General features: G+C 50.2%; 1 protein-coding gene across 4 annotated transcripts in view; it reads right to left on the reverse strand.

The window, feature by feature from the left end:
• Positions 1-931: 931 nt before the first annotated feature.
• ino80 (INO80 complex ATPase subunit) overlaps positions 932-21478 on the reverse strand; it is a 41763-nt gene continuing 21216 nt past the window's right edge. For all 4 annotated transcript variants that reach the window (XM_079753094.1, XM_079753093.1, XM_079753095.1 and 1 more), the window contains exons 28-37: positions 13680-13807; positions 9337-9431; positions 8998-9070; positions 8447-8605; positions 8018-8120; positions 7609-7697; positions 6593-6754; positions 5389-5566; positions 3133-3348; positions 932-2928 (exon numbers count right to left, since the gene is read on the reverse strand). In XM_079753094.1, the coding sequence (XP_079609220.1) occupies positions 2720-2928; positions 3133-3348; positions 5389-5566; positions 6593-6754; positions 7609-7697; positions 8018-8120; positions 8447-8605; positions 8998-9070; positions 9337-9431; positions 13680-13807 (1412 nt within the window). In that variant the 3' untranslated portion in view covers positions 932-2719. The remainder of the gene's footprint in view (positions 2929-3132; positions 3349-5388; positions 5567-6592; positions 6755-7608; positions 7698-8017; positions 8121-8446; positions 8606-8997; positions 9071-9336; positions 9432-13679; positions 13808-21478) is intronic.

Raw genomic sequence — 21478 nt, forward strand, 5'->3', positions numbered from 1 at the left:
GCAGCCCAATATGGTTTTGAATTTGTAGTCGAAATTTAGGTTTTTCAACGGCTTGTAAACACCATTATCAAGAGCCATACGAGCCTATAGGCGTCTAGCTGGAAGCACCATACATGGGCTGAGATGCATGTTAACACTCCCGGACACACCCAAACATTGGCTGGGGCAGCGTGTTCCTTGGATGGAGCTCAAGACCGGACTGGAGGTGCGCAGGCTTACGTAACACCCGGGCTTGGAAGGGAACTACCTCAGACCTGGAAGTCCTGTGTTTACCGTCTGTTCCACCAACAAGTCAGAGATCAACACAACACAGATCCTTGAGCTCTCAAAGAAAAAGAACACACACACCCACCTCTTGGAACCCAGAATATTACAATGAAAACACACTGACACACACACACACACACACACACACACTTCTAACCCAGGATTTTGCCAAGAACACACACGTTCTTCAAACCCAGAATATTAACAATAATCTTTTATACTCGAGTATGTTTGTGAAGTGTGGTGCAGATATGGGAGTTTGATGTTGAAAACTTTTTGGAAATGTGACCCATACTGAGAACAGTGCATCAGTATAGATATGTGTGATGTGTGTCAACATCCACACCCTCCTATCTTATCAATGTTCACTTCACCTTAGAGTTATGCAACGTGTACTTGAGAAACGTGAAAGTTCCAAGATAAAATGCTTTGTATGGCTGTGCTGTTGGCGGGACTCTGACATTAAGCAGCTGTCTAAAGACTTGAAGCATGAATTCAGAAGGTCGTAAACATAAGAAAAATAACTAAAGTGATTCATTCTGATAGGAGCCAAATAATCACCTTTTTTTGTAGGATTTTTTTTCAGGTTCTAATTATAAACTTTAATGTCAAGAAGAATGTGTGCCCTTGATTCTAAATGCGAATGTAAAAAAACACAATTAACCAGATTTAGCACAGTTTTATTTTCCATTGGCTTTTCCTGTTAGTAAAAGGGCAGACTTTTTTATGTACACATAACCTATAAAAATAGATAAGCACATAAGGGAGACCAAAGGAAATGTTGCTCTCAATATTATGTACATCAATATAGAACATATTTTATCACACTATTAACACTAAACAAGAAAACCTAAGACGAATGTAGTGATTGACATACAAAACTGGCATTTGCCATTCCAAAACCATCAATGATAAACAATCTAAAACATTTGAGAATTGTGTACCTTTTTTTGAAGTATGAACACAAATTCTAAACAATCTCCAAAAGAAACACTATAATTTAATTTGTATTGTATGGAAATTTTCACATCACAGTCACAACTCACCCTTTCTGATCATAACCTGTATAACTTAAGCAATAAACATTCAAATAATTTAAATCTAAATTTTCTGAGTCCAAGCAGCAGCATCGCTTTGAAATATGTTTCATTAGCCTTCAAGTTTTTTTGTAATCATCCGATTTAAAAAAATATCGCTGCATTTTTTTTTAAATCGAAACATATCGCATTATATAAAAAATGTCATGGACAAAAAAGGTTTGAGAAAAGTTGTTTAGGCTATGCCATGCTTGTACGGTTTCGTAGGTCGTCCATTACAAAAATAAGAGCTCTTGTACAAAAGTGAGAACACGTTTTGTATGGTATGGTGTGGATTCACATTTTGGAAATGCAGAGGATGGAGGATCCAACAGCTTGAAGTTCAAGAACTGAATAATAAAAAATAAAAAAAAATAAACAAAACAAATACTTCCAAAGTAAGACATGCAAATGGAAGACATTGATCAGTGCGTCGGACTCATCGGACTCTCACACTGGGTGATACGTTTTCAAAGCCCTTTATGTATGACGTTGGTTAAAATGTTGTATATGGATATATATATATATATATATATATATATATACATACATACATATGTATGTAACCTAGGCGTTACCATCAATGACTCCCAGCTCATGACCACAGAAGGACACAAAATAGAACAAACAACACAAGAGGAGGAACCAGGTTGTCTCATCTCCAAAGCACTTAAAGGGGACATCTCATACCACCAGGTGTGAGTGTGATTAGCCATTACAAGCCGTTTTCAAAATGTGCAGCATTGTGACATCACAGGTTGGCGTGTCCATCTATCCGTCACGCATCTAGATGGACACGCCCATGTGTGATGTCACAATGCTGCACATTTTGAAAACGGCTTGTAATGGCTAATCACACTCACACCTGGTGGTACGATATGTCCCCTTTAAACTCTCCTGTCACAATGCAAGCCAATATCAGCAGCAGGAGACGCCAATCGGACACGTAGAGATAAGAAACGTAACAAACCAACTGGGAGGGACTGCGGGGCATTGGAACTCTTTGTGTGTGCACGCATGTGGGTGTGTGTGTGTGTGTGTGTGTGACTTTGTAATAGAGCGCGTTCCTTCATTCAGTAAATGCTGTTCTCTTGACAGTATCGGTACTGTACGGCCAGCTTTCTGAGAGATCACAGTGAGAGCAGGTCTGGTTTCAGAGCGGAGCGCAAGAGGGACTGCATGTTTTTTTTCATGGTGTCCACATGTGCTTACCATAGCTGGTTATTCCTCTGTGTGTGTGTGTGTGTGTGTGTGTGTGTGTATTGGTGTGCACACTCATGTGTGTGTGTGTGTGTGTGTGTCTGTGTGTGTGCATTGGTGTGCAAACACATGTGTGTGTATTGGTGTGCACACTCATGTGTGTGTGTGAGTGTGTCCTACTGTGTCCCCGGTCCGGCGGGCCCCTTGCCCTTGCGTGCCGAGCCGTGGCCGGCGTGGGCAGAGTGTTTGTGGGGGCTGGGGGTGGAAGCCCCTCTCTTGGCCTGGGGAGAGGAGCTGCTGCCCGGGCTGAAGGCTGGGCTGGAGGCCGACGGGGCCGCGCCGGAGCGGCCCAGGGCCGGCTGCAGAGTGCCGGCCATAGGGAGGCCTTCGGAGGGGTGGGGGGTTAAGAGGTTGGAGCTTCAATGAATCATGAGTTGAGGTTTTTAGACATTTGACATCCTGAGTATGAGTCAGTCTAATAGAGTGGAGCTCAACTTGCATGTGGATGCAAAGTATTCGCGTGCCCATCCAAGTGCAACACGTGTGTGTGTGAAAGTGTGTGTTTGTGTGTGCGTGTGGGTCTCCTCACCTTTGCCCATGCTGTAGCCGTAGGCGGCGTAGGCTGCAGCCGACGCGGCTGCCGCCCCGGCCATCGCTCCCGCTATCGCTGCCGCGCTTCCGGCGGTGGACTTGCGGCCACGCCCCTTCCCCGCCGATTTAGCTCCGCCCCCAGAGCCTTTGGGCCGGCCCCGGCTGCGGCCAGACCTCCCCCTCCCGGGGCCTACAGTGTCCTGAGCTGAAATACCTGCGAGGGAAATGAGTAAAGAGTGTCAGAGATGGCGCCGTATTTAGTCATTATTCCTATTGGTATGGACAGCATTAACACAGAAAACCTTTTGGGTTAAGTCTTGTATGACAAACCAAATGATAAAAACAATTTCCCTTTGATTTCCAAACCACAATCAGCTCCTCGTATCTGACTTATAAGACGGATGCATGTGTTGCAGTGTGATAGGCTCTGGCTCAGGAAGTGGGCATGATCAGGAGGATGATCATGATGATGATGAAGATGATGAGGTAAGCGTGCCTTGAATGTGACCCAGGCCTACAAGAGCACCAGACGACATCCCTTACAGGGATAAATGATCCGTCAACCAAAGGGGGTTAGGGTCTGAGAAAAGTAACCCAGCTGAGGCTTCCTCCCTCAAATATTCACACAGATCTACAGAATAAGACTAATCCTGCCCTAAACTGCTCTCCTGTGACAGACTGGGCTTCTCTCTATCGTATCCCTCAGCACATTGATTAAGGTTGGGTCTGTTTCCTGAATCGGCTGCCAAATAGCTCAGCCCTCTCCTTTTAACTGCTAACAGCTTAAACCCTCTCCATGAGTCCCTTATCTTCCCCCAGGCCTCTGGTCCTCCTCTCCCCTGTATAAACCTTTCACCCCTCACACACGCACCAATCCCCAACATGCACGCACACACGCATCTCTCCCCACCACATACACATCCCTCCCGACCAAGCATGCAAACACACACTCTGCGACTCCGCCTTCTTCAGTCTCTCTGACACATGGACTCACGAACTGAAACTCACTCTCACACACACACACACACACACACACACACACACACACACACTTCTGCAACTACTTTTTCAGTCTGCCCTTCACTGTCCCGTTTCCTCCTCACCCCAATAAAAAAAAAGAAAACAATGACACTCTCTCTCTCTCTCTCTCTCTCTCTCTCTCTCTCTCTCTCTCTCTCCCTCCCTCCCTCCCTCCTCCCCCATACAGGGTCTAATCCACCCATCCCGGGATGGAGTGCAGCGGACTCTGGGGGCCGCCGGGCCCAAGTCATAAATCATCCCCCCCCCTGACCGGAGGGCAACCAGGACAGCTGGACCCCACATGGAGGGCAGTGCGTCCGGGGAGGAGAAGGGCGTTTAAAGAGGGATTATTTCACGGCAAAGCGTCCAAAGCTTATGCTACAGCAGCGACACACAGACTCACGTTGAGCTATGGGGCGGATCACAGAGGAAAAGCCAGGGGACTGTGTGTGTGTGTGTGTTCGTGTGGGGGGGGGGCAATATACCCTACGTAAATGGAAATAATCGGCCCCATAATCGGCTCATGGATGCGTGAGGTAATGGAGGTCGGGAACAGCCTGGTTACAGCGTCGGGCCCTGGCAGCACGGCGTGTTCTGATCAGGACCTCCACAGGCGGAGGCCACAAGGCCGTCGTGCTGACGCTCAACACAATAGGAGACTAAAGAGGGGTCTTTCTGTATGCAGGGAGGCTCGGGAGCTGTGACGTGGGGCTCAGTGAACGAGAGCATTCAGACTCTCTGTCCTAATAAGTGGAGTCCATTAGGAGTCCAGTCGAATGAGTTATGTGTTATCCTAGGGTTGGTGTGGATTTCGTTTTTTATTAAAGACAGGTTTCCCATGAATAACAGGACAAAACCCACTGATCCGTCGGGCTGCTATGATGCATGCAAAATAAAAAGGTATATGGGGGTAAAAGAGGCATCCACTGTGAAGCCGTCCCCAGAAATAGGTTCTTTGCTGCGCTGGCTCATGTAAAACGATGTTTTGGACACAGATTTCAACCATCTGTAGTCTACAGAGTGGACGTCGGATGGGGTCTGACCCAGGCTTGTTCCTGGACATCCGCACCCCCTGCACACACGTGCACACACACACACACACTTGCACAAACACTCACACACACACACACACACACACACACACACAAACACACCAACACACACATAGAAGCAAGAGCCCACACGCACACACACACGCACACATACACACACACACCGTCTGAACCCCCCCTACCATTGACGTTGTCCGAGACGGAGCCGGAGACGGAGGCGGGGGAGTTGGTGGCGCGGGACTGGGGGGCCGACGACGAGGCCAGGTCGTCCACGATCACCAGCATGTCGCTGCTGCTCTCGTCGCCCTCGGCGTCCGGGGGGGGCAGGGAGCCCGTCTGCAGCTCACTACTCAGGGAGACCTGGCCGAGGGACCACACCCGATCAGACACACACACACACACACACAGACACACACACACACACACACACACACACACACACAGAAGGTTGAGCGTCATTGACCAGGAGGTTGGGAAGTGCCAGGGGAGCGGGTCTGGGGGGGGGGGGATGAAGGCAGGATGAGAGGAAAGGTGAGGAGGAAGAGGAGGTCATAAAAAAAGTAAAGGAGAGAAGGGAGGGAGGAAAGGTGAGGAGGAAGAGGAGGCCATTAAAAAAGTAAAGGAGAGAAGGGAGAGAGGAAAGGAGAGAAGGAAGAGGAGGGGTTGGGGGAGAATGAGGATAAGAGGAAGGCCATAATAAAAAGGAAACGAGTGAGAGAAAAGCAGGAAGGAATCCATCAAAGTGGAGGGGTCAGAAGAGGAAGAAGAGGGTTGGCAGTGCTTAACGGGAATTATATTTGAAGGCACACACTCTCTGAACTCACTCTCTGTAATAAGAGAGTTTTATGAATCTGAAACTGAAACGGATGGAACCAGGTGCTCCTAGTATCTCCCTGACCCCTTTCTCCCTTTCCATCTCTCTGTCTCTATGTCTCTCTCCCCTCGAGGAATGGGCTGGGCATGGCAGAGTCCCTGTCCTCTCTCTCTCTCTCTCTCTCTCTCTCTCTCTCTCTCTCTCTCTCTCTCTGTTTGTCTCTCTGTCTCTCTCTCACCTCGCTGAAGGGGCTGGGCATGGCAGAGTCCCTGTCCCCTCTCTCTCTCTCTCTCTCTCTCTCTCTCTCTCTCTCTCAGTTTGTCTCACTGTCTCTCTCTCACCTCGCTGAAGGGGCTGGGCATGGCAGAGTCCATGTCCTCTCTCTCTCTCTCAGTTTGTCTCTCTGTCTCTCTCTCACCTCGCTGAAGGGGCTGGGCATGGCAGAGTCCATGTCCTCTCTCTCTCTCTCAGTTTGTCTCTCTGTCTCTCTCTCACCTCGCTGAAGGGGCTGGGCATGGCAGAGTCCATGTCCTCTCTCTCTCTCTCAGTTTGTCTCTCTGTCTCTTTCTCACCTCGCTGAAGGGGCTGGGCATGGCAGAGTCCATGTCCACGCTGATGAAGGAGTCCTCCCCGTCGGCCGAGAGGTTCGAGTTGTCGGCCGAGGGCGCGTGGGCGATGACCAGGTTCACCTCCTTCCTCCGCTTGGGCTCAGAGTCCTCCCCCTTCTTCTGGAGCTGTGTGTGTGTGTGTGTGTGTGTGTGTGTGTGTGTGTGTGTGTGTGTGTGTGTGTGTGTGTGTGTGTGGGGACGGGGTGGACATATGTGTGGAGAAGGGTGGCGGAAAAAAAGACACGTAAGCCATGAAGGATTATGAGAACGCAGATCCTCCAACTTCTTTTCGATGGTTATTGTGAATAACAATAAGTCATTGTCATCATCCCCCTCTGACTGTACAAAAGCCCACCAAAGGGCGAACCAGAACCCAGAGGGAAGACACATGGAGAAGGAACACAGGAGGGCTCCCTTGCTCCAGGGAGGGAGAAGAGGGCATGTGTTGCCCAGCGTGAAGACACATAAACGACCATGCACTGCAATTTATTTGTTCTCGATTCAATTTCGATTCAGATTTTTTTTTATTTCCATTTTAAAAAAAAAAGAAAAAGAAAAAAAGAAGCATACTCAGTCATTGTAATCTAGAAGCGAGTATGCCTAAATGTACATGCCCTTTTACATTTCTCCATGTTATGATTATTACTTTTATGCTGCAAGTTTAGCTCAGGAATAATACTATACAATGGTGTATTCCCTTTTTGCTAGTTAAAGCACAATGAAATGGTTAATTCATTTTGAAATGGTTAATTCTAAATAATATTAAGGTATTTTTGTCATCTGCACTTATTATTGAATCGATATCGAAGCAATTGGATCAATATCAAATCAAATCGAAATCGAATCGAATCAAGACCTGAAGGATCGAATTGAATTGAATTGTGAGGTACCTGGCAAATACCCAGCCCTAGTGGAGAGACATAAAGGACCTACCATGTCCTGCCGGCCCAATAACTAATGGCCAGAGAAGGCCGGTTTACCTTCTCGGCGTATTTCTCCCTCTTCCTCTTGCGGTCCTTCACCTTGCTGCACTCCTCCAGCTCCCTCTTCTCCTCTTGTCTGACGCGCACTACAGGAGAACACACACACACACTCTGTAAGGACACACGCATGCTATGTACTGCATGTATCTGGGTGTATGCATGTGTGTGCGTCTGCGTTTGTGTGTGTATCTGCGCATGCTTCTGCATGTTAGTCAGTAACTGTGTGTGTGTGTGTCTGCTTCTGTGTGTGCTTGTGTTGTGTGCGCTGTGTGTCAGCGTTGTTTGTTTGCGGTTGTGTGTGCGCGTGAGGGGCTGTTAGTGTGTGTGTGTGTGTGTGGGTGTGTGTGTGTGTGCATGTGTCTGTGTGCGTTTGCGGGCGTGTGTGGTGCATGCGCGGGCCGCTCACGTTTCTTCTCCAGCTCGTCGTCGTCCAGCAGCAGGCCGACCACCTCCTTGGGCTTCAGGGTGTCGGGCTTGAAGTTCCCGCCTGAGATCACCACCCGCTGGATCTGATTGGCAGACGGTGGACAACGTTGATAAGCATCACCGTGGTGTGGCCAATGGCGTCAGAGCATTAGTGAGCCCAGTATTGTTCAGCATTGTTCTGTCTGTTGTCTCAAGGATGTTTCTGTGTTACTGGCTCCCTGATTATGGATCCCAGTAGGAGGAACCAACACATTTGCGTCATGTCACAGGCTGACAGCAAACCACAATCTAATCAATCTAACAGAACTTTGAAATGAACTACGAAATGGCTTCTAATCTTGTCATAGTGTGGTCATCTTTACGCGCGTGCGTGCGTGCGTGCGTGCGTGCGTGCGTGCATATGTGAGACCTCGCTCTTCTCCTTGGCCCGCTGCAGGATCCTCTCCTCGATGGAGCCCTGGCAGATGAGCCGGTACACGGTGACCTGCTTGGTCTGGCCCAGCCGGTGGGCTCGGTCCATGGCCTGCTGGTCCACCGTGGGGTTCCAGTCGCTGTCATAGAAGATCACCTGGGGGCGCACACACACACACACAAACACACACACACACGTTGAGGTCATGAGGTCTATATAGTCTCAATTCATCTTGACGACACATGTTTTCATGAGCTCCACTTCCAAGTAAAACAGAGACAGAGACAATAGGAGACAGAAACACGGGGGGATATAGATCAGAATTTGACGATTCAGGGCTTGCATCATAAGACGGTTTCAATAAAAACAACGGCCCTGACCGATGAAACGTCGTTAAGGGGAAACGTGTGTGTGGACTAATGGCTTCACTGTGGGTCCGAGTGTTGGCTGAGGCATCGACTTAACGCGCCCTCAATTCAGCGGTGGAATGGCGTGTTGACGCTGGTGGGGGCCGGTGTTTGCGTGGGCCATGTTCTGGGGGGACTCACCGTGTCCGCAGCGGTCAGGTTGATGCCCAGTCCCCCCGCCCGCGTGCTCAGCAGAAACACAAAGATGTCCGTCCTGCGAAGGGAGGGCTTTGTTAATACCTTTTCAGAAACCCACACAGATGCATGTGCGCAAACACACACACACACACGCACACACACACACACGCACACAATATCCTATGACTGAGGATATTGGAAACACACACACACACACACACAGTGTAACCCAAATTCTTTCCAATAAAACACAGACCCCCCCCCCCCCCCAGGACTTGACTAATGAAAGCCAGAGAACGCGGACAGATCACGTGCACACACACACACACTTTTCCCCCTCACCGGCTTTGGAAGTCTGCCACCATGTCTCTGCGTTCTGAGATCTTGGAGGAGCCGTCCAGACGCATGTAGGTGTGCTTTCGGTAAACCATGTACTCCTGAAAACACAGAGGAAGAGGAAGACGAGAGGAATAGAGAGAGAGATAAATGAGGAGAAGGAATGAGGGACAACATCAACCCCTGCAGTCTCTCAGCTCTTAAAGATCGGTTCTCCAGAAGAATGCACATGTGAGACGTGAGCTTCGCTTACGGCCAGAGCTAGACTTCATATCTGCTTTAGTTCAGCAGATATTTCGCACCGAAATAGAAAGACAATATTTGGGCAGCACTTAAGTTGAGTGGGAGTCCATTAACAATGTTGAAGGGGCCACTTTTGGTACCACACACTGTGCTTATGCATGGCGAAAGCATCGAAGTGCGCCAGTAGAGCTTCATACAGGCCAAGTGCTTTTCCCGCAAAAAGCGCACCAGAAGGGGAAAGAGGGAGCAGGAAGTGTTTTCCGGCGTGTTCTAGTCACATGCTTGTTTGTTCATTAGCGGTGCACCTTATCAGCTGGGCTTCGCTGATCTCATCACTTCCTGTGCTCGGCGAAACTTTCCACTACTGCTGCTGTTGGGGCGGTGTGTGTTTAACAGACCGAGTTGATCAGAGCAAACCCCTAGGCTTAGAGGTTAAGACTCACAGAGAATAGGTAGCTCCGTCAGATACCGCCGTACCTCATCAAGGCTCAAACTGGAACCAGAATAATATGCCTCAGGCATGGTTGTGAATTTATGAGGCACATCAGCCCCTAAGTGGGCACTAAACCCTGATCTAATACCAATGATCTCACCTCGTTTACAAGCACGATCTAGAAAGCGGAGTTCAACTCGAATACTTAGGCTCAGATGTACCGATTGTAAAAGTCCCATGGATTTAAAAGGGAACCATTGTTCTGACACCGGCTCGTGGGGGCGGTGGTTGCGTTCGTCTCACCATGCATTTCTCTTGCTAAGGAACGAGTTGCCTTCAGCGGGGGCGTCTGATAGGCCGTTATGCTTTCAGTGGTGCACCGAGGAGCTAATTAAGAGCTGTTAGACCCCGATGTTCGGTTCCAGAGAACAAAGCACCCAGAGCTGTGGTTTCCTTTGCTGTGGGAGCCAACACACTTTAGTGAAATACCCACTTTAAAATATGTTATATATATGCACTTTCAGATCCCAAAGCCCCAGTATTGGTTTTTTGGTACTCTGAAACACTTAATATGAATAATCTCAGCTCCCAACACACACACAAGAACGTACAGAGCTGTGTGTGTGTGTGTGTGTGTGTGTGTGTGTGTGTGTGTGTGTTTGTGTGTGTGTGTGTGTGTGGGCCCAGAAGGTGATGATAATGAGGGTGGTGGGGGTAGGAGACAAGGGTCAGGGCCACCACACTGATGAGGTGACATGGTGATGTATCAATCTTTACCGACACCCCTTCCTCCCACCTCCCATCACGTCTCACATCGGACCCCATCGGACCCCAGATAAGTCCTCCCCAGCCCCCTACTGCATGGAGGGCTCTCCTCTGCATGCGTCTCGCTCGGTTCCCCCCAGAGCCCCATATGCTCAGAGACAAGACTACATTAGACGTTGTGAGGGCCCCCAAACGCCTCGTTTTCATATCTCCTGCGAGCGAGGGCCGTTTGCAAAAGCTCTGATTGGCCTTAAAAGCGTATAACCCAGGGCCTTGTTAAAAATCTTCTCGGAATAAAAAAGGCAGTATATTTTAAGCAGCCCCTATTAATACTAACTGTGTTATTACTCTCCGAGTTGTCTGTGAGTACAGACCGCCATCACTTATGGCTGGGCCATTATCTTGAGTCCACCGCAATGAGGGATAAAACCCACAATCCAAAAAAACGCCAAGCCTCAGACGTCAGCCTAACATGTCTCTCACAGCCTGGAGGTTTTTTTACCTAGGCACTAGCAGGCTCCCTGTCACGGCAGATCTGGAAATCTGTCGATAAAAAAGGGATTTACGCCAACCCTCATTGGACATTAACGCAGTCAGCCGTCTTAAACGGGTTTGTGACAGGCCCGCTAAGCTCATAAAAAAACCCTCTACTGCCCCATTGTAGTCGTAAACGCGGACAAATATAGCGTTTGGAAATGGTGAGATGCCACATTGCTATTTTTGGTTGTCTCTTTTTCTTTAAAATCCAACGTTTATACTGCTATTCTGGTTTAGCTAGCTCCAACTCTCTTTTGATTTCTTGGCTGAGGGAGCAAAGGGGTCGATGCTAGCACTGAGCTACTCTAGCGGTGGCCATCCTACAGGATAAAGCGCTCTTGAGAACAGCGACAGACCCAGAGCACACTAAAAGGGATGGACCAAGAGGCGAGGTTAACCAACGCGGTTGATTTTTCGATGCAGAGGAACCACACAAGGGAATCAGCTCAATACCTGATGCGGGTCGAAGGCTGACCTGATTTGCCAGTAGCGCTTTGCTCACGGTGGTCTTTTCAGACTAGCACACTAAAAGTAAATGATAGGGAACGTATAAAAGTGCAGCTCGGTTAGCAGACTTGTATTTTATTAAGTGGGTTTCGATTCCGTTTGCCAATAGATTTTAGTGCCGTGTAAAACCCAAGACAAAACGTTACACTGTAAATACCCATAATGCATAGCACAACACCACAGCAGGGGGACTTGACCATATTAGGGCAACCTGGTACAAGATGGCATGCAAGATCAAGATGGAGGCCACAACTACGGCTGGGGTTTGTGGGAAGAAAAAGAGGAACGTATGTGTGGAAACAGCGTATAGGTCTTATCCAATCAATCAGAAAAAAATGCAAAAGACGACTCTGGCTTGCCTCTTAATTATAGACACACAGGCCCCTAGCAACAAGGGCCGCCCCCCGGGGGCCCATGTTGCCTGCGCGTCTGTCATCAAAAGACGCGGGGCCTCACCCATGGCGTCACAGGCCTTTTTTCGGCCTCAGAGAAATGTGTGTGTCGTTGACTCTGGGCGTTTAGACAATGGAGTGACACACTAGAAACCGCCTCGTCATTCAGCCCCCCCTGCTAGAAAACGCCTGCCAGTTCCCACGCCCGGCTGCCAACTCACCCCCCCCAACAACACGGACAACAAATAAGCAACACCAAAAAAAAAAATACTATTGTTTCGCACTCCTCCATTTTTGCAAAGAACCTACTAACCTTCTACCCACTGTCACGGTAACGTTCTACTCTTCCGTTTGGCTTGTTTGTTGTCCCCGTCAAGAGAAGTGCAGGTACCCTACTACACCTCCCCCTCCACCCGTTCTCCCGGTCTCTCCATCTGGCTTGCTCCCCTGCAGATGAGCCCCCTTGCTAATTAGGCCTGACCTGTTAATTAGCCCGCTAATGAGAGTTCTAACGAGGGACAGCTAGACCCATCATAGCAGTAAGGACCGGATATTCAACACCAGACACAAAATACTTCTTGGCCTTTCTTATTGTGTTCGTTGGAGCAGCCGCAGCCATCCCCAGGAAAAAGCATTATTTCTCAGGGTGGGGGAAAAATGGAGATTCATGAGTCTATTCACATAATCCCAAAATATTTTTGTTTATGTAAGTTTATTTTTTATGAATAAAATCCCTTTTGTCATAGGTTTACCTATGTGTGTTTACATTATTGCAACTAGTCACATCATACCCTTAAACCCACTTTACTTTGTCATTTAGCGCCTTCATGCTCTGTTATGTTATAATAGCGTTTTCTTAGCTTGTAGCGACTGGAGTAGCTCCTGAAATCAGTACCCCTATGTATTGAAACAAGAATAGAGTTTGAATCTAGTCGTGCTCCGAGAACCCCAACTGAAACGAATCGTAATACACTGAAGGATTCACATCACTTGTTATTGCTGGAAACATGTTAATGCTAACAGGATATGCTAATTCCTGGCTCTGATGAATGTAAGCGCCATCAAATCCAAATGTTTTGGATATTTTGTTTTAGTTTGTTGCCTGGGCTACAGATCTTCTTGACATGTGATCCAGGAATCATCTGTCAGCTAAACAAACCGTAGAGAGTGTTCTTCCTTCAGTGACTGTTTTGGATTAGCCCACCGTACTAAATACACACACACATACAGTACACTTCAACGGTTTGTGCATGTCTGTGTTGTTTTGTACTTGCATGTGTATTCTGGCTCTGAACTCTGTGGGCTCTGACCTCTATGGGTTCATGTGTGGGTTTGTGTGTGGGTTTGTGTGTGTGTGTGTGCGTGTACAGTGTGTGTGTGTGTGTGTGTGTATGTGCGTGTGTGTGTGTGTGTGTGCGTGTACAGTGTGTGTGTGTGTGTGTCTGTGTGTCTGTGTGTGTGTGTGTGTTTACCTCCAGTAAGTCTATCATGCGGGTCATTTGGGAATAGATCAGGACGCGGTGTCCCTGAGTCTTGAGACGACTCAGAAGGAGGTCCAGGGTGTGCAGCTTGCCACTCTCCGTAATGAGACTCTCCTTATCTGAGGGAGGGACGGTGAGAGCGAGCGAGAACGAGAGGGAGAGCGAGAACGAGAGGGGGAGAGAGAGAGAGAACGAGAGGGAGAACGAGAGGGGGAGAGAGAACGAGAGAGAGAACGAGAGGGAGAGAGAGAACGAGAGGGAGAACGAGAGGGGGAGAGAGAGGGAGGCAGAGAGCGAAAGAAAGAGAGAGTGGATAAGAAGAGACAGGGGGGTATAAAAGGAAGTTAGACTCTTGATCTCAACGTATAGTTTTATGGCAAGTTATTGTTTATTAATATGCATTGTTATAACAACCATTGTTATTATTAATACAATTAGACAAGGTTCATTCTGGTGAATACTCTATAGAGGAAAATACTGGTAGGTTGAAGCATTGTGTTGGCTAGGCAATGCTGATTGAAAACCTATGTAGAAAAGGTCATCGTCCTTTCAGTGGAATACATCTGGTGTGAAAACCGAAGTGGGCCACTTCTCAGGAGCCCTGACAAGGTCCCGCGTTCCACGTAATAAATAAAGAGTGTGAACACACACACACACACACACACACACACACACACACACACACACACACACACACACACACACACACACACACACACACACACACACACACACACACTTCATCCAGGGGATCCTGGGTGAGCCCTAATCAATACACTGATAAGCCGGGGTGGATTTTCATGGATTAAGAGCCTTTCACTACCACGGATCAGCCCGGCCGGCTCATTCCCCCCTTAATACCGCGCCGATCTGCTGCTTACACCGGGCTCACGCATCCCATCGACCGCACCGGGGAACGACTGACAAACAGAGCGTCTGTGTGTATAGGGAGGAAGCAGCCCACAAAGAGAGAGGCGAGGGACGATAATGATGATGTGACTTAAAATCCATCGCACACAAAAGGGCCCAAAGTGAGAGCAAATTAAAGCCCCCCTGGGCAGTGGGGTCTTGGAGAAAGCAAATGCGAAAAAAGGGGTGAATTAGGCCCCCCGGTGCCTTAGCCCTGTAGTCATTGACCGCAGTGGGCAGAGGAAGAGGAGCTGCTATGGCTGGGACCCGACAGCTCTGTTTCTGGAAGCGGTGGTTAGGCCTCCATCACAGACCACGCTAATGAGAATTTGACATGGGGTTCTCACAATGGGCCAGCGAGAGAGAGGGGGGGGAGAGAGAGAGAGAGAGAGAGAGAGAGAGAGAGAGAGAGAGAGAGAGAGAGAGAGAGAGAGAGAGAGAGCGAGAGAGCGAGAGAGCGAGAGGGGGAGACTGGGGGGGGTCACCATCGACCTGCTGACAGGTCCACTATGGTGGCCTGGCTGAGGGTTGCGACCTCGCACAGGGCCAAGGCCTAAAAAAAGACCAGGGTCTGGGCGGGCACGGGGCAGGGGTCGAGGGGGCAGGGGTCGGGGGGTCAGGCCACAGAGTGTCCCAGTGGGAGGGTGACCAGTGGGTCCACCCGGCGCTGGACCTCAACACTTGTTCCGGAGCCCCTTTGTAACGCCTAAAACCCGCGGGTATAACACATGTTCTGGCCCCGTTTCCTTGCTTTGTTTGCTTGTTATAGACCGAGCCGACCACCGTGAAACTATAACAAAATAGGAGAGAACGAATAATCCCAAACGACCCACAATACCAACGTCGCGCTGAAAGGGCGAACGCCATACGTCTGAAACACCGTCGACTGGGACGTTATTTTTTCTTTCTCCGGGCTACGGCGCCGCAATCCAAACAGGGGCGTCAAGAGAGCCAGCAGTTCCAGAAGCAACCCCATGCTAATGCTCACTAGCGCTGAACCCTGACCTCTGACGACCCCTTGGTCACGTCGCCCGCATCCCACCAGACCCCCTACCCTCCAAAGGTCAGGCCCTGCGGAGGTGTTAAAGAGGAACTAATAGGGCCGTAGGACCAGGGGTTACACCCTGGGGAGGGGAGATCGGGAGGAGGGTGTCTGTTGAAAGCCGGTAGTTTGTGCCCTGACACAATAAGAGCTCAAACACGTAAAAAAAAATAAGTTCAAAATAAAAGCGTGTGAGGGGTTGTTGTGGAACTTCTGCACTGTATATATGGACCTTGTCGTAACTATGGAGAGTGAAATACGCAGGGAAGAGAGTCAAAGAGGGACCCAGCAACGTGTGCCGGGCGTGTGGCTCCCAGCTTGCGTGCGTGTGAGAAGGCAGCGGGCCCCAAGACAAAAGTCTGCCTTCTGCCCTCGACAGACCTCTAATTGACTCTGGCGTCAGGAGAAAACACAGAGGGGAGCGCAGAGCAACGCGGACAGAGAATAAGCCAAAATGAAAGGGTGGCAGCGGGCGGGAGAGCCCATAAAAGACGGGGGGGGGGGGGGGGGGAGAGAGGACGAAGGAGTAACAAAGCCACGGAAATCGGAGGATTCCTCAAATCCCACATCATTCAGAATGTGTAAAAGACAGATAGCCGGGAGAGATTTGTCGGGGCTCGGATATGATCAGCGGTGGTAATGTGCAGACAGGGAGGAGGGAGAGCCCGAAGGAGGAGGAAGACGTGGGCTTGTTTGACGTGGAGACTCTGGGTGCAGTAAACTCAGCGGTGGTGGAGGCTGCGGTGGTGTTGTGGTCCGGACCTCTGGCTGGGCCTCTCCCCACCACCGGTGCCAGGCTCTCTGGGGCCAGCTCCCAGTCAAGGGCAGCCGCCGAAAACCACCAGCCTCTGTGCCAACCCTCCAGAGTCTCCCCCAGAACCCCCCATTCCGACAAAACACACGCACGCATGCACGCACGCACGCACGCACACACACACACACGCAAACGCGCACACACACACACACAGTAATACCCTTTAGACCACCACCACCAGCAATCCGGTTTGTTTTTTTATCACAGATTGAATCTAAGCATCCCAGACTCTATGTCGTGTTTGAAACAGGGGTCATCTCGTCTACGATTTTGCGGGCAAATTTGCTCCAACAGCACTATTATGGGGTTTCAAGCTTTTCAATTGGTAGATCATTTGTCTGGTCGGTTTCTCCTTGAGGTGGCGCTCTGTGCCCCAGCTGAATGTCTGGGCGCGGGCCTGCTTGTTTTTTTGACAGCGAGAGCATTGTAATAGGCTTTAAACAAAAGCTGAATAGATGGATATGATATGATACTTTAACAATACATTAGAGGAATAGCAGGAGACAACCGGAGAGAGAAAGAAAAAGGCCTCACGTGTCTCCCCCCCCCCCCCGGCCAAAAGGCTGACGTCCAACCGGTCCCTGCCGCGTGCGTAGTACCCAACATTTGCTTCTCTGTGGCCTACCCACGTCGGGGGTGGCCAGGTTCAAAACATTTAGCGCCGAGCTTACAAAATGTTCCATTTCCAGAGGACACTGGCACGTCCCAAAAAGCATCAACATGACTGTGATTGGGCGGGGGCTTTGGTTGTCCGCCCGGTGTCAGCACAACGTTCAGAGCTTATGTAATCCACTACACACGGCTGCGGAGCGACGCATGAGTGGGGGCTCTCGAAAAAAAAGGAAAAATAGAAAGTGAGTGAATTCGATGTTGTGAATCAGACATGATACATGGATTACAGAGGGCTTAGTGGTGGCCGTCCAACTTAGCCCGCACTGCAGCGTCTCCGTGGATAGGTGGTGTGACAAGTGTGAACACGTGGAATCCTGCAAAGAATCCGGGGAGCCGAAAGCTGAGGACCAGGCACCGATTCTCCACGACGAATGAACGAAAGAACCGACGTGGAAGTCACACAAATTGGAGGGATCACACACCACCGTACACCCCTTGGGCAAAACCCAAGCTGTGATGCGCTCACACACACACACACACACACACCCCGAGGTTGCTATGGAAACGCACCATGAGGCTCACCACCTGCCCTGCCTCCGACTTGGGGATCAAACCCTCGTCCGGTTGGCCTGCTCCTCCTCCTCCTCCTCCTCTGACCCATCCACACCTCCTGCTACCAACATAGCACCTCCTCCTCCTCTTCCTTCTAACCTATCCAACACACCTCCAGGTCCCCTCCCGCTCCGCTCGTTACCCGCTACTACCATCACCAACCCCCCATCCCATCCCCTACTGCCATCACCAACCCCCCTCCCTCCATCTTACAAACAAACACACTCACACACACACCCCATACTCGTTCAACCTCCACCCACCTCTCTCTCTCTGGACTATGTAATCCAATCCGTGTAGAGCCAGAGCTGGGGGCTTGACATGGTCCTGACCCAATTAGGGCCCCTGCTGCCAGCTAATTAACCCCGGCCGGCCATGGTGCCTGGAGTCTGATACTCCCCAACCAGCCTCGCTGCTAATTTCATTAATACCACTGTATGGTCTTAGGCCCCGCTGATGCCCCCCCCCCCCCCCCAAGCTCATCGTCTACAGCGTAGATGGGGAGGGAGGGGGGAGGGAGTGAGGGAGGAAAGGAGGGAAGGAAGGAGGGAAGAGGGAAGGAGGGAAGAGACATATCAAAAGAAGGAAAGCAAACGAGAAAGAAAAGTAACATAAGACAGACGGCAAAAAGGAGTAAAAATACTTAAATAATGAAAGAAAGAAAGGGAGCCATTAAGGGAGAAGAGAGTGACAGACCAAGGGAAGGAATGGCTGAAAGATGAAGCACCCAAAAAAAGGGAAAAAATCATCAGAGATGATGAAAGAAGATGGATGGGTGGTTATGTGAGAAAGAGAGACAGATGGGGGGCAAGGGGGACGGATCGAATCAACGATTGAATCAAGCAGCGGGCCCCTCACTGTATAATGATACATTACACTGTGGGATCAATAAGTCAATGGCCAACACTTGTTCTGCTCTGCTGAGGATGGAAATATTAGCCCCGAGATGTACGGGTGCTGCTTCTGCGCGTATCGACAGAATCCCCCTTAAACCTAATTTTCTGTTTGACTCAAGCACGGGGCCGACTAAGAGCCAGATGCCGGCAGGAGGTCGGGGCGAATCCCTGAACGGCGCCGTTACAAAGCCAGGGATGTGGGGCCTCGGGGGTTCTTTTTGGTAGGGACCCCCCTCGTCTGGGCTCTCCTGGAGAGAGATCTCACATGGAGCCCCCCCCACACTGATCACTACTACCATCCACACCATCCATTGAGCTATGTGCACTTAGCAATGTGCTCCAGAACGTCAGTGAGTGGGCCCTGCAACACTTCTGTATGACGTCTACATGTTTTTGATTGTCTATAAATGAGAGGAGATCTTCCTCCTGGCCTCCCCCCGGGAGAGAGGAGGAGAGATGAGACAGGGAGTCTGATACCGGCTCCGGCTATGGCGTCAGACTCGGGGCCGGGTTGTGGGGAGGTCCCCGCAACCCGGCCCGAAGCCCTGCATACCAGGCAGCGCACCGTGCTGCAGTCATGGCCAGTAACAGGGACCCTGCTCGATAAACGTCACCGCCGTAAGGGACACACACACACACACACACACACACACACACACACACACACACACACACACACCATCCCAAAGAGAAGTTGTGTTGGGGACATAGAGGGTAAATGAGAGATGATGGGAAAACGTGGCTAATGTCGCCCCCTACTGGTACGTTTTTCACTTTTGCTCAATCAACGCACGCTTTGTCCTTCTTAAAGGTGCAGTGGTATAGAGATGGAGAGTCGAGAGAGAGAGAGGAGGGCGAGACAGAGAGACAAACCTCACATTGTTGTGTTTGCTACAAGTATTAAAGTTTGAGGGTGGTGGTTCTGGCAGCCAAGCGAGACTGTTTTGGGAAGCGTACAGGCAAGCAGGGAGGGGAGAGTAGAGAGGGTGGGAAAGAGAGAGCGAGAAAGCGAGAGGGGGAGAAAGAGAGAGAGAGAAAGGGAGAGGGAGGGAGAAAGAGAAAGAGAAATGTAAAGGGAGAGAGAGAAAAAGAGATTGATTGAGAAAGAGAGCGACAAATATAAAGTGAGATCAAGAGAAGAGGAGAGAGAGAGAGAGAGAGAGAGAGAGAGAGAGAGAGAGAGAGAGAGAGAGAGAGAGAGAGAGAGAGAGAGAGAGAGAGAGAGAGAGAGAGAGAGAGAGAAGGGGGGGGGGCTCAGAGACAGATGCTGCTGTGGCGAGCTGGGCCGTTGGTCGGTGCCCCTCTATCAGAGGGCAAGGGAAGCTTCCTGCCATTTTGCTACAGAGCTGCGTTCCTTTTGAAGGGACAGGAAGAGCCAAGCCACCGTTCCCACAGCCCGCCCGTTGGCTGGGGCTAGCCGGGCCCGCTCTCATAGTCTGAACCACACAATGACACTTTCACACACACACACACACACACACACACACACACACACACACGCATAGTAGCTGAACACACACACACAAGCAGTGTCGCTGAGGGCCCCGTGCACGACGCATGCGCACACAATCCCACTCACAACACGCCTACAGCCGGGCGGTTTTATGCCCCCTGGCTGGCACGCACATCATGCGGGACACACACCTCCACCACTGGAACAACAGCGGGCTCCCAGCCGCCCCGATCCAGCCAGGCCGGGGGGGGGGAGACAGGGTGCCGGATGTACAGGGAGAGGGCTGTCATTTTGTGGCTGCCCCTCGCCTTCTAATTAGTGCTGGAGACGGACGGGCCCCACAGACGCGGGACCGAGCGCCGTACGCGTCTCGATTGTGGAATGCGCCTCGAATAAACCCTTCGGCTTTTTCCTCTCTCAGACCGAAAGAACATGTATTCAGAGTAGGATTTTGCTTTTCAAGGCAAATAGTTAATGTGCACATTCCAGAGAGGTTGTTGGGCAAAAAAGACGCACAAATAAAACCCAAGGGTGTGTCGCAGAGCTCTCCAATTACAGTGCAGAGGCATCTCGCGTGTCCCCACCTCAGGGTATCAGTTAGTGACTTAACTGCATGGCTTCATATCCGGGCTGATAGCGGCCTGTCACATCCGTCTCTCTGATTATAACCATTACCCCCGCGTGATTGACCCTTACAGGGGGCGGGGGGACATACGTCTTTGCGCTTTCCCTCCAGCACCGGGAGGCATCAGTTGGCAACCAGAACAGAAACCCCACAAGTAGCTGCTGCGGTCCTTGCCTTGCTCAAGAGCACCTTAGGGAGGTAACCGCTCCAAGACGTTAAGTCAACTAAAAAAATATAATAACCATCATAATGCTAATCAATGTTATAGTTTCAAACACACACACACACACACACACACACACACACACAAGCATGAAGAGACCGACAAACATGCACAAAAGCAAAGATAAAAGTCTCTTTCTTCTTCATGACCTCAACACGCACACCAGAGTTATTTCCTGAACTCCCTAGACATATAAACGTTCGACTAAGAGTAGATGGGCTGCTCTCCTATAGACCATCAACAGACTGCCCCCACTCCACTAATGAAACCTATATCCCAGCAGGGGTGTGTGTGTAAGGGGGGGGGGGGGTTAAGGTACCACCATTGTTCCCCCCCCCCACCCCCTGATTCTTAATAGTTCCCTGTGATTAGATCCATCTGCCGATATCAGTGGGCAGAGCTACTCCCACTGCACACAAACACTCGCTCAGCCACAGCCATTTGTTCAGCTCCACACTGTGGGACTGGGAACCTGTGTGTGTGTGTGTGTGTGTGTGTGTGTGTGTGTGTGTGTAGGAGGTGGAGATAAGGGGTGGACGGTGGGAACCCCCAGTCCGGGGCCTTGCTTCACATATCTGAGCCTTGATGTGTCGCAACAATGTGT

This window comes from Pollachius pollachius (genome assembly GCF_949987615.1).
Source record: "Pollachius pollachius genome assembly, chromosome: 16".
NCBI lineage: Eukaryota > Metazoa > Chordata > Actinopteri > Gadiformes > Gadidae > Pollachius > Pollachius pollachius.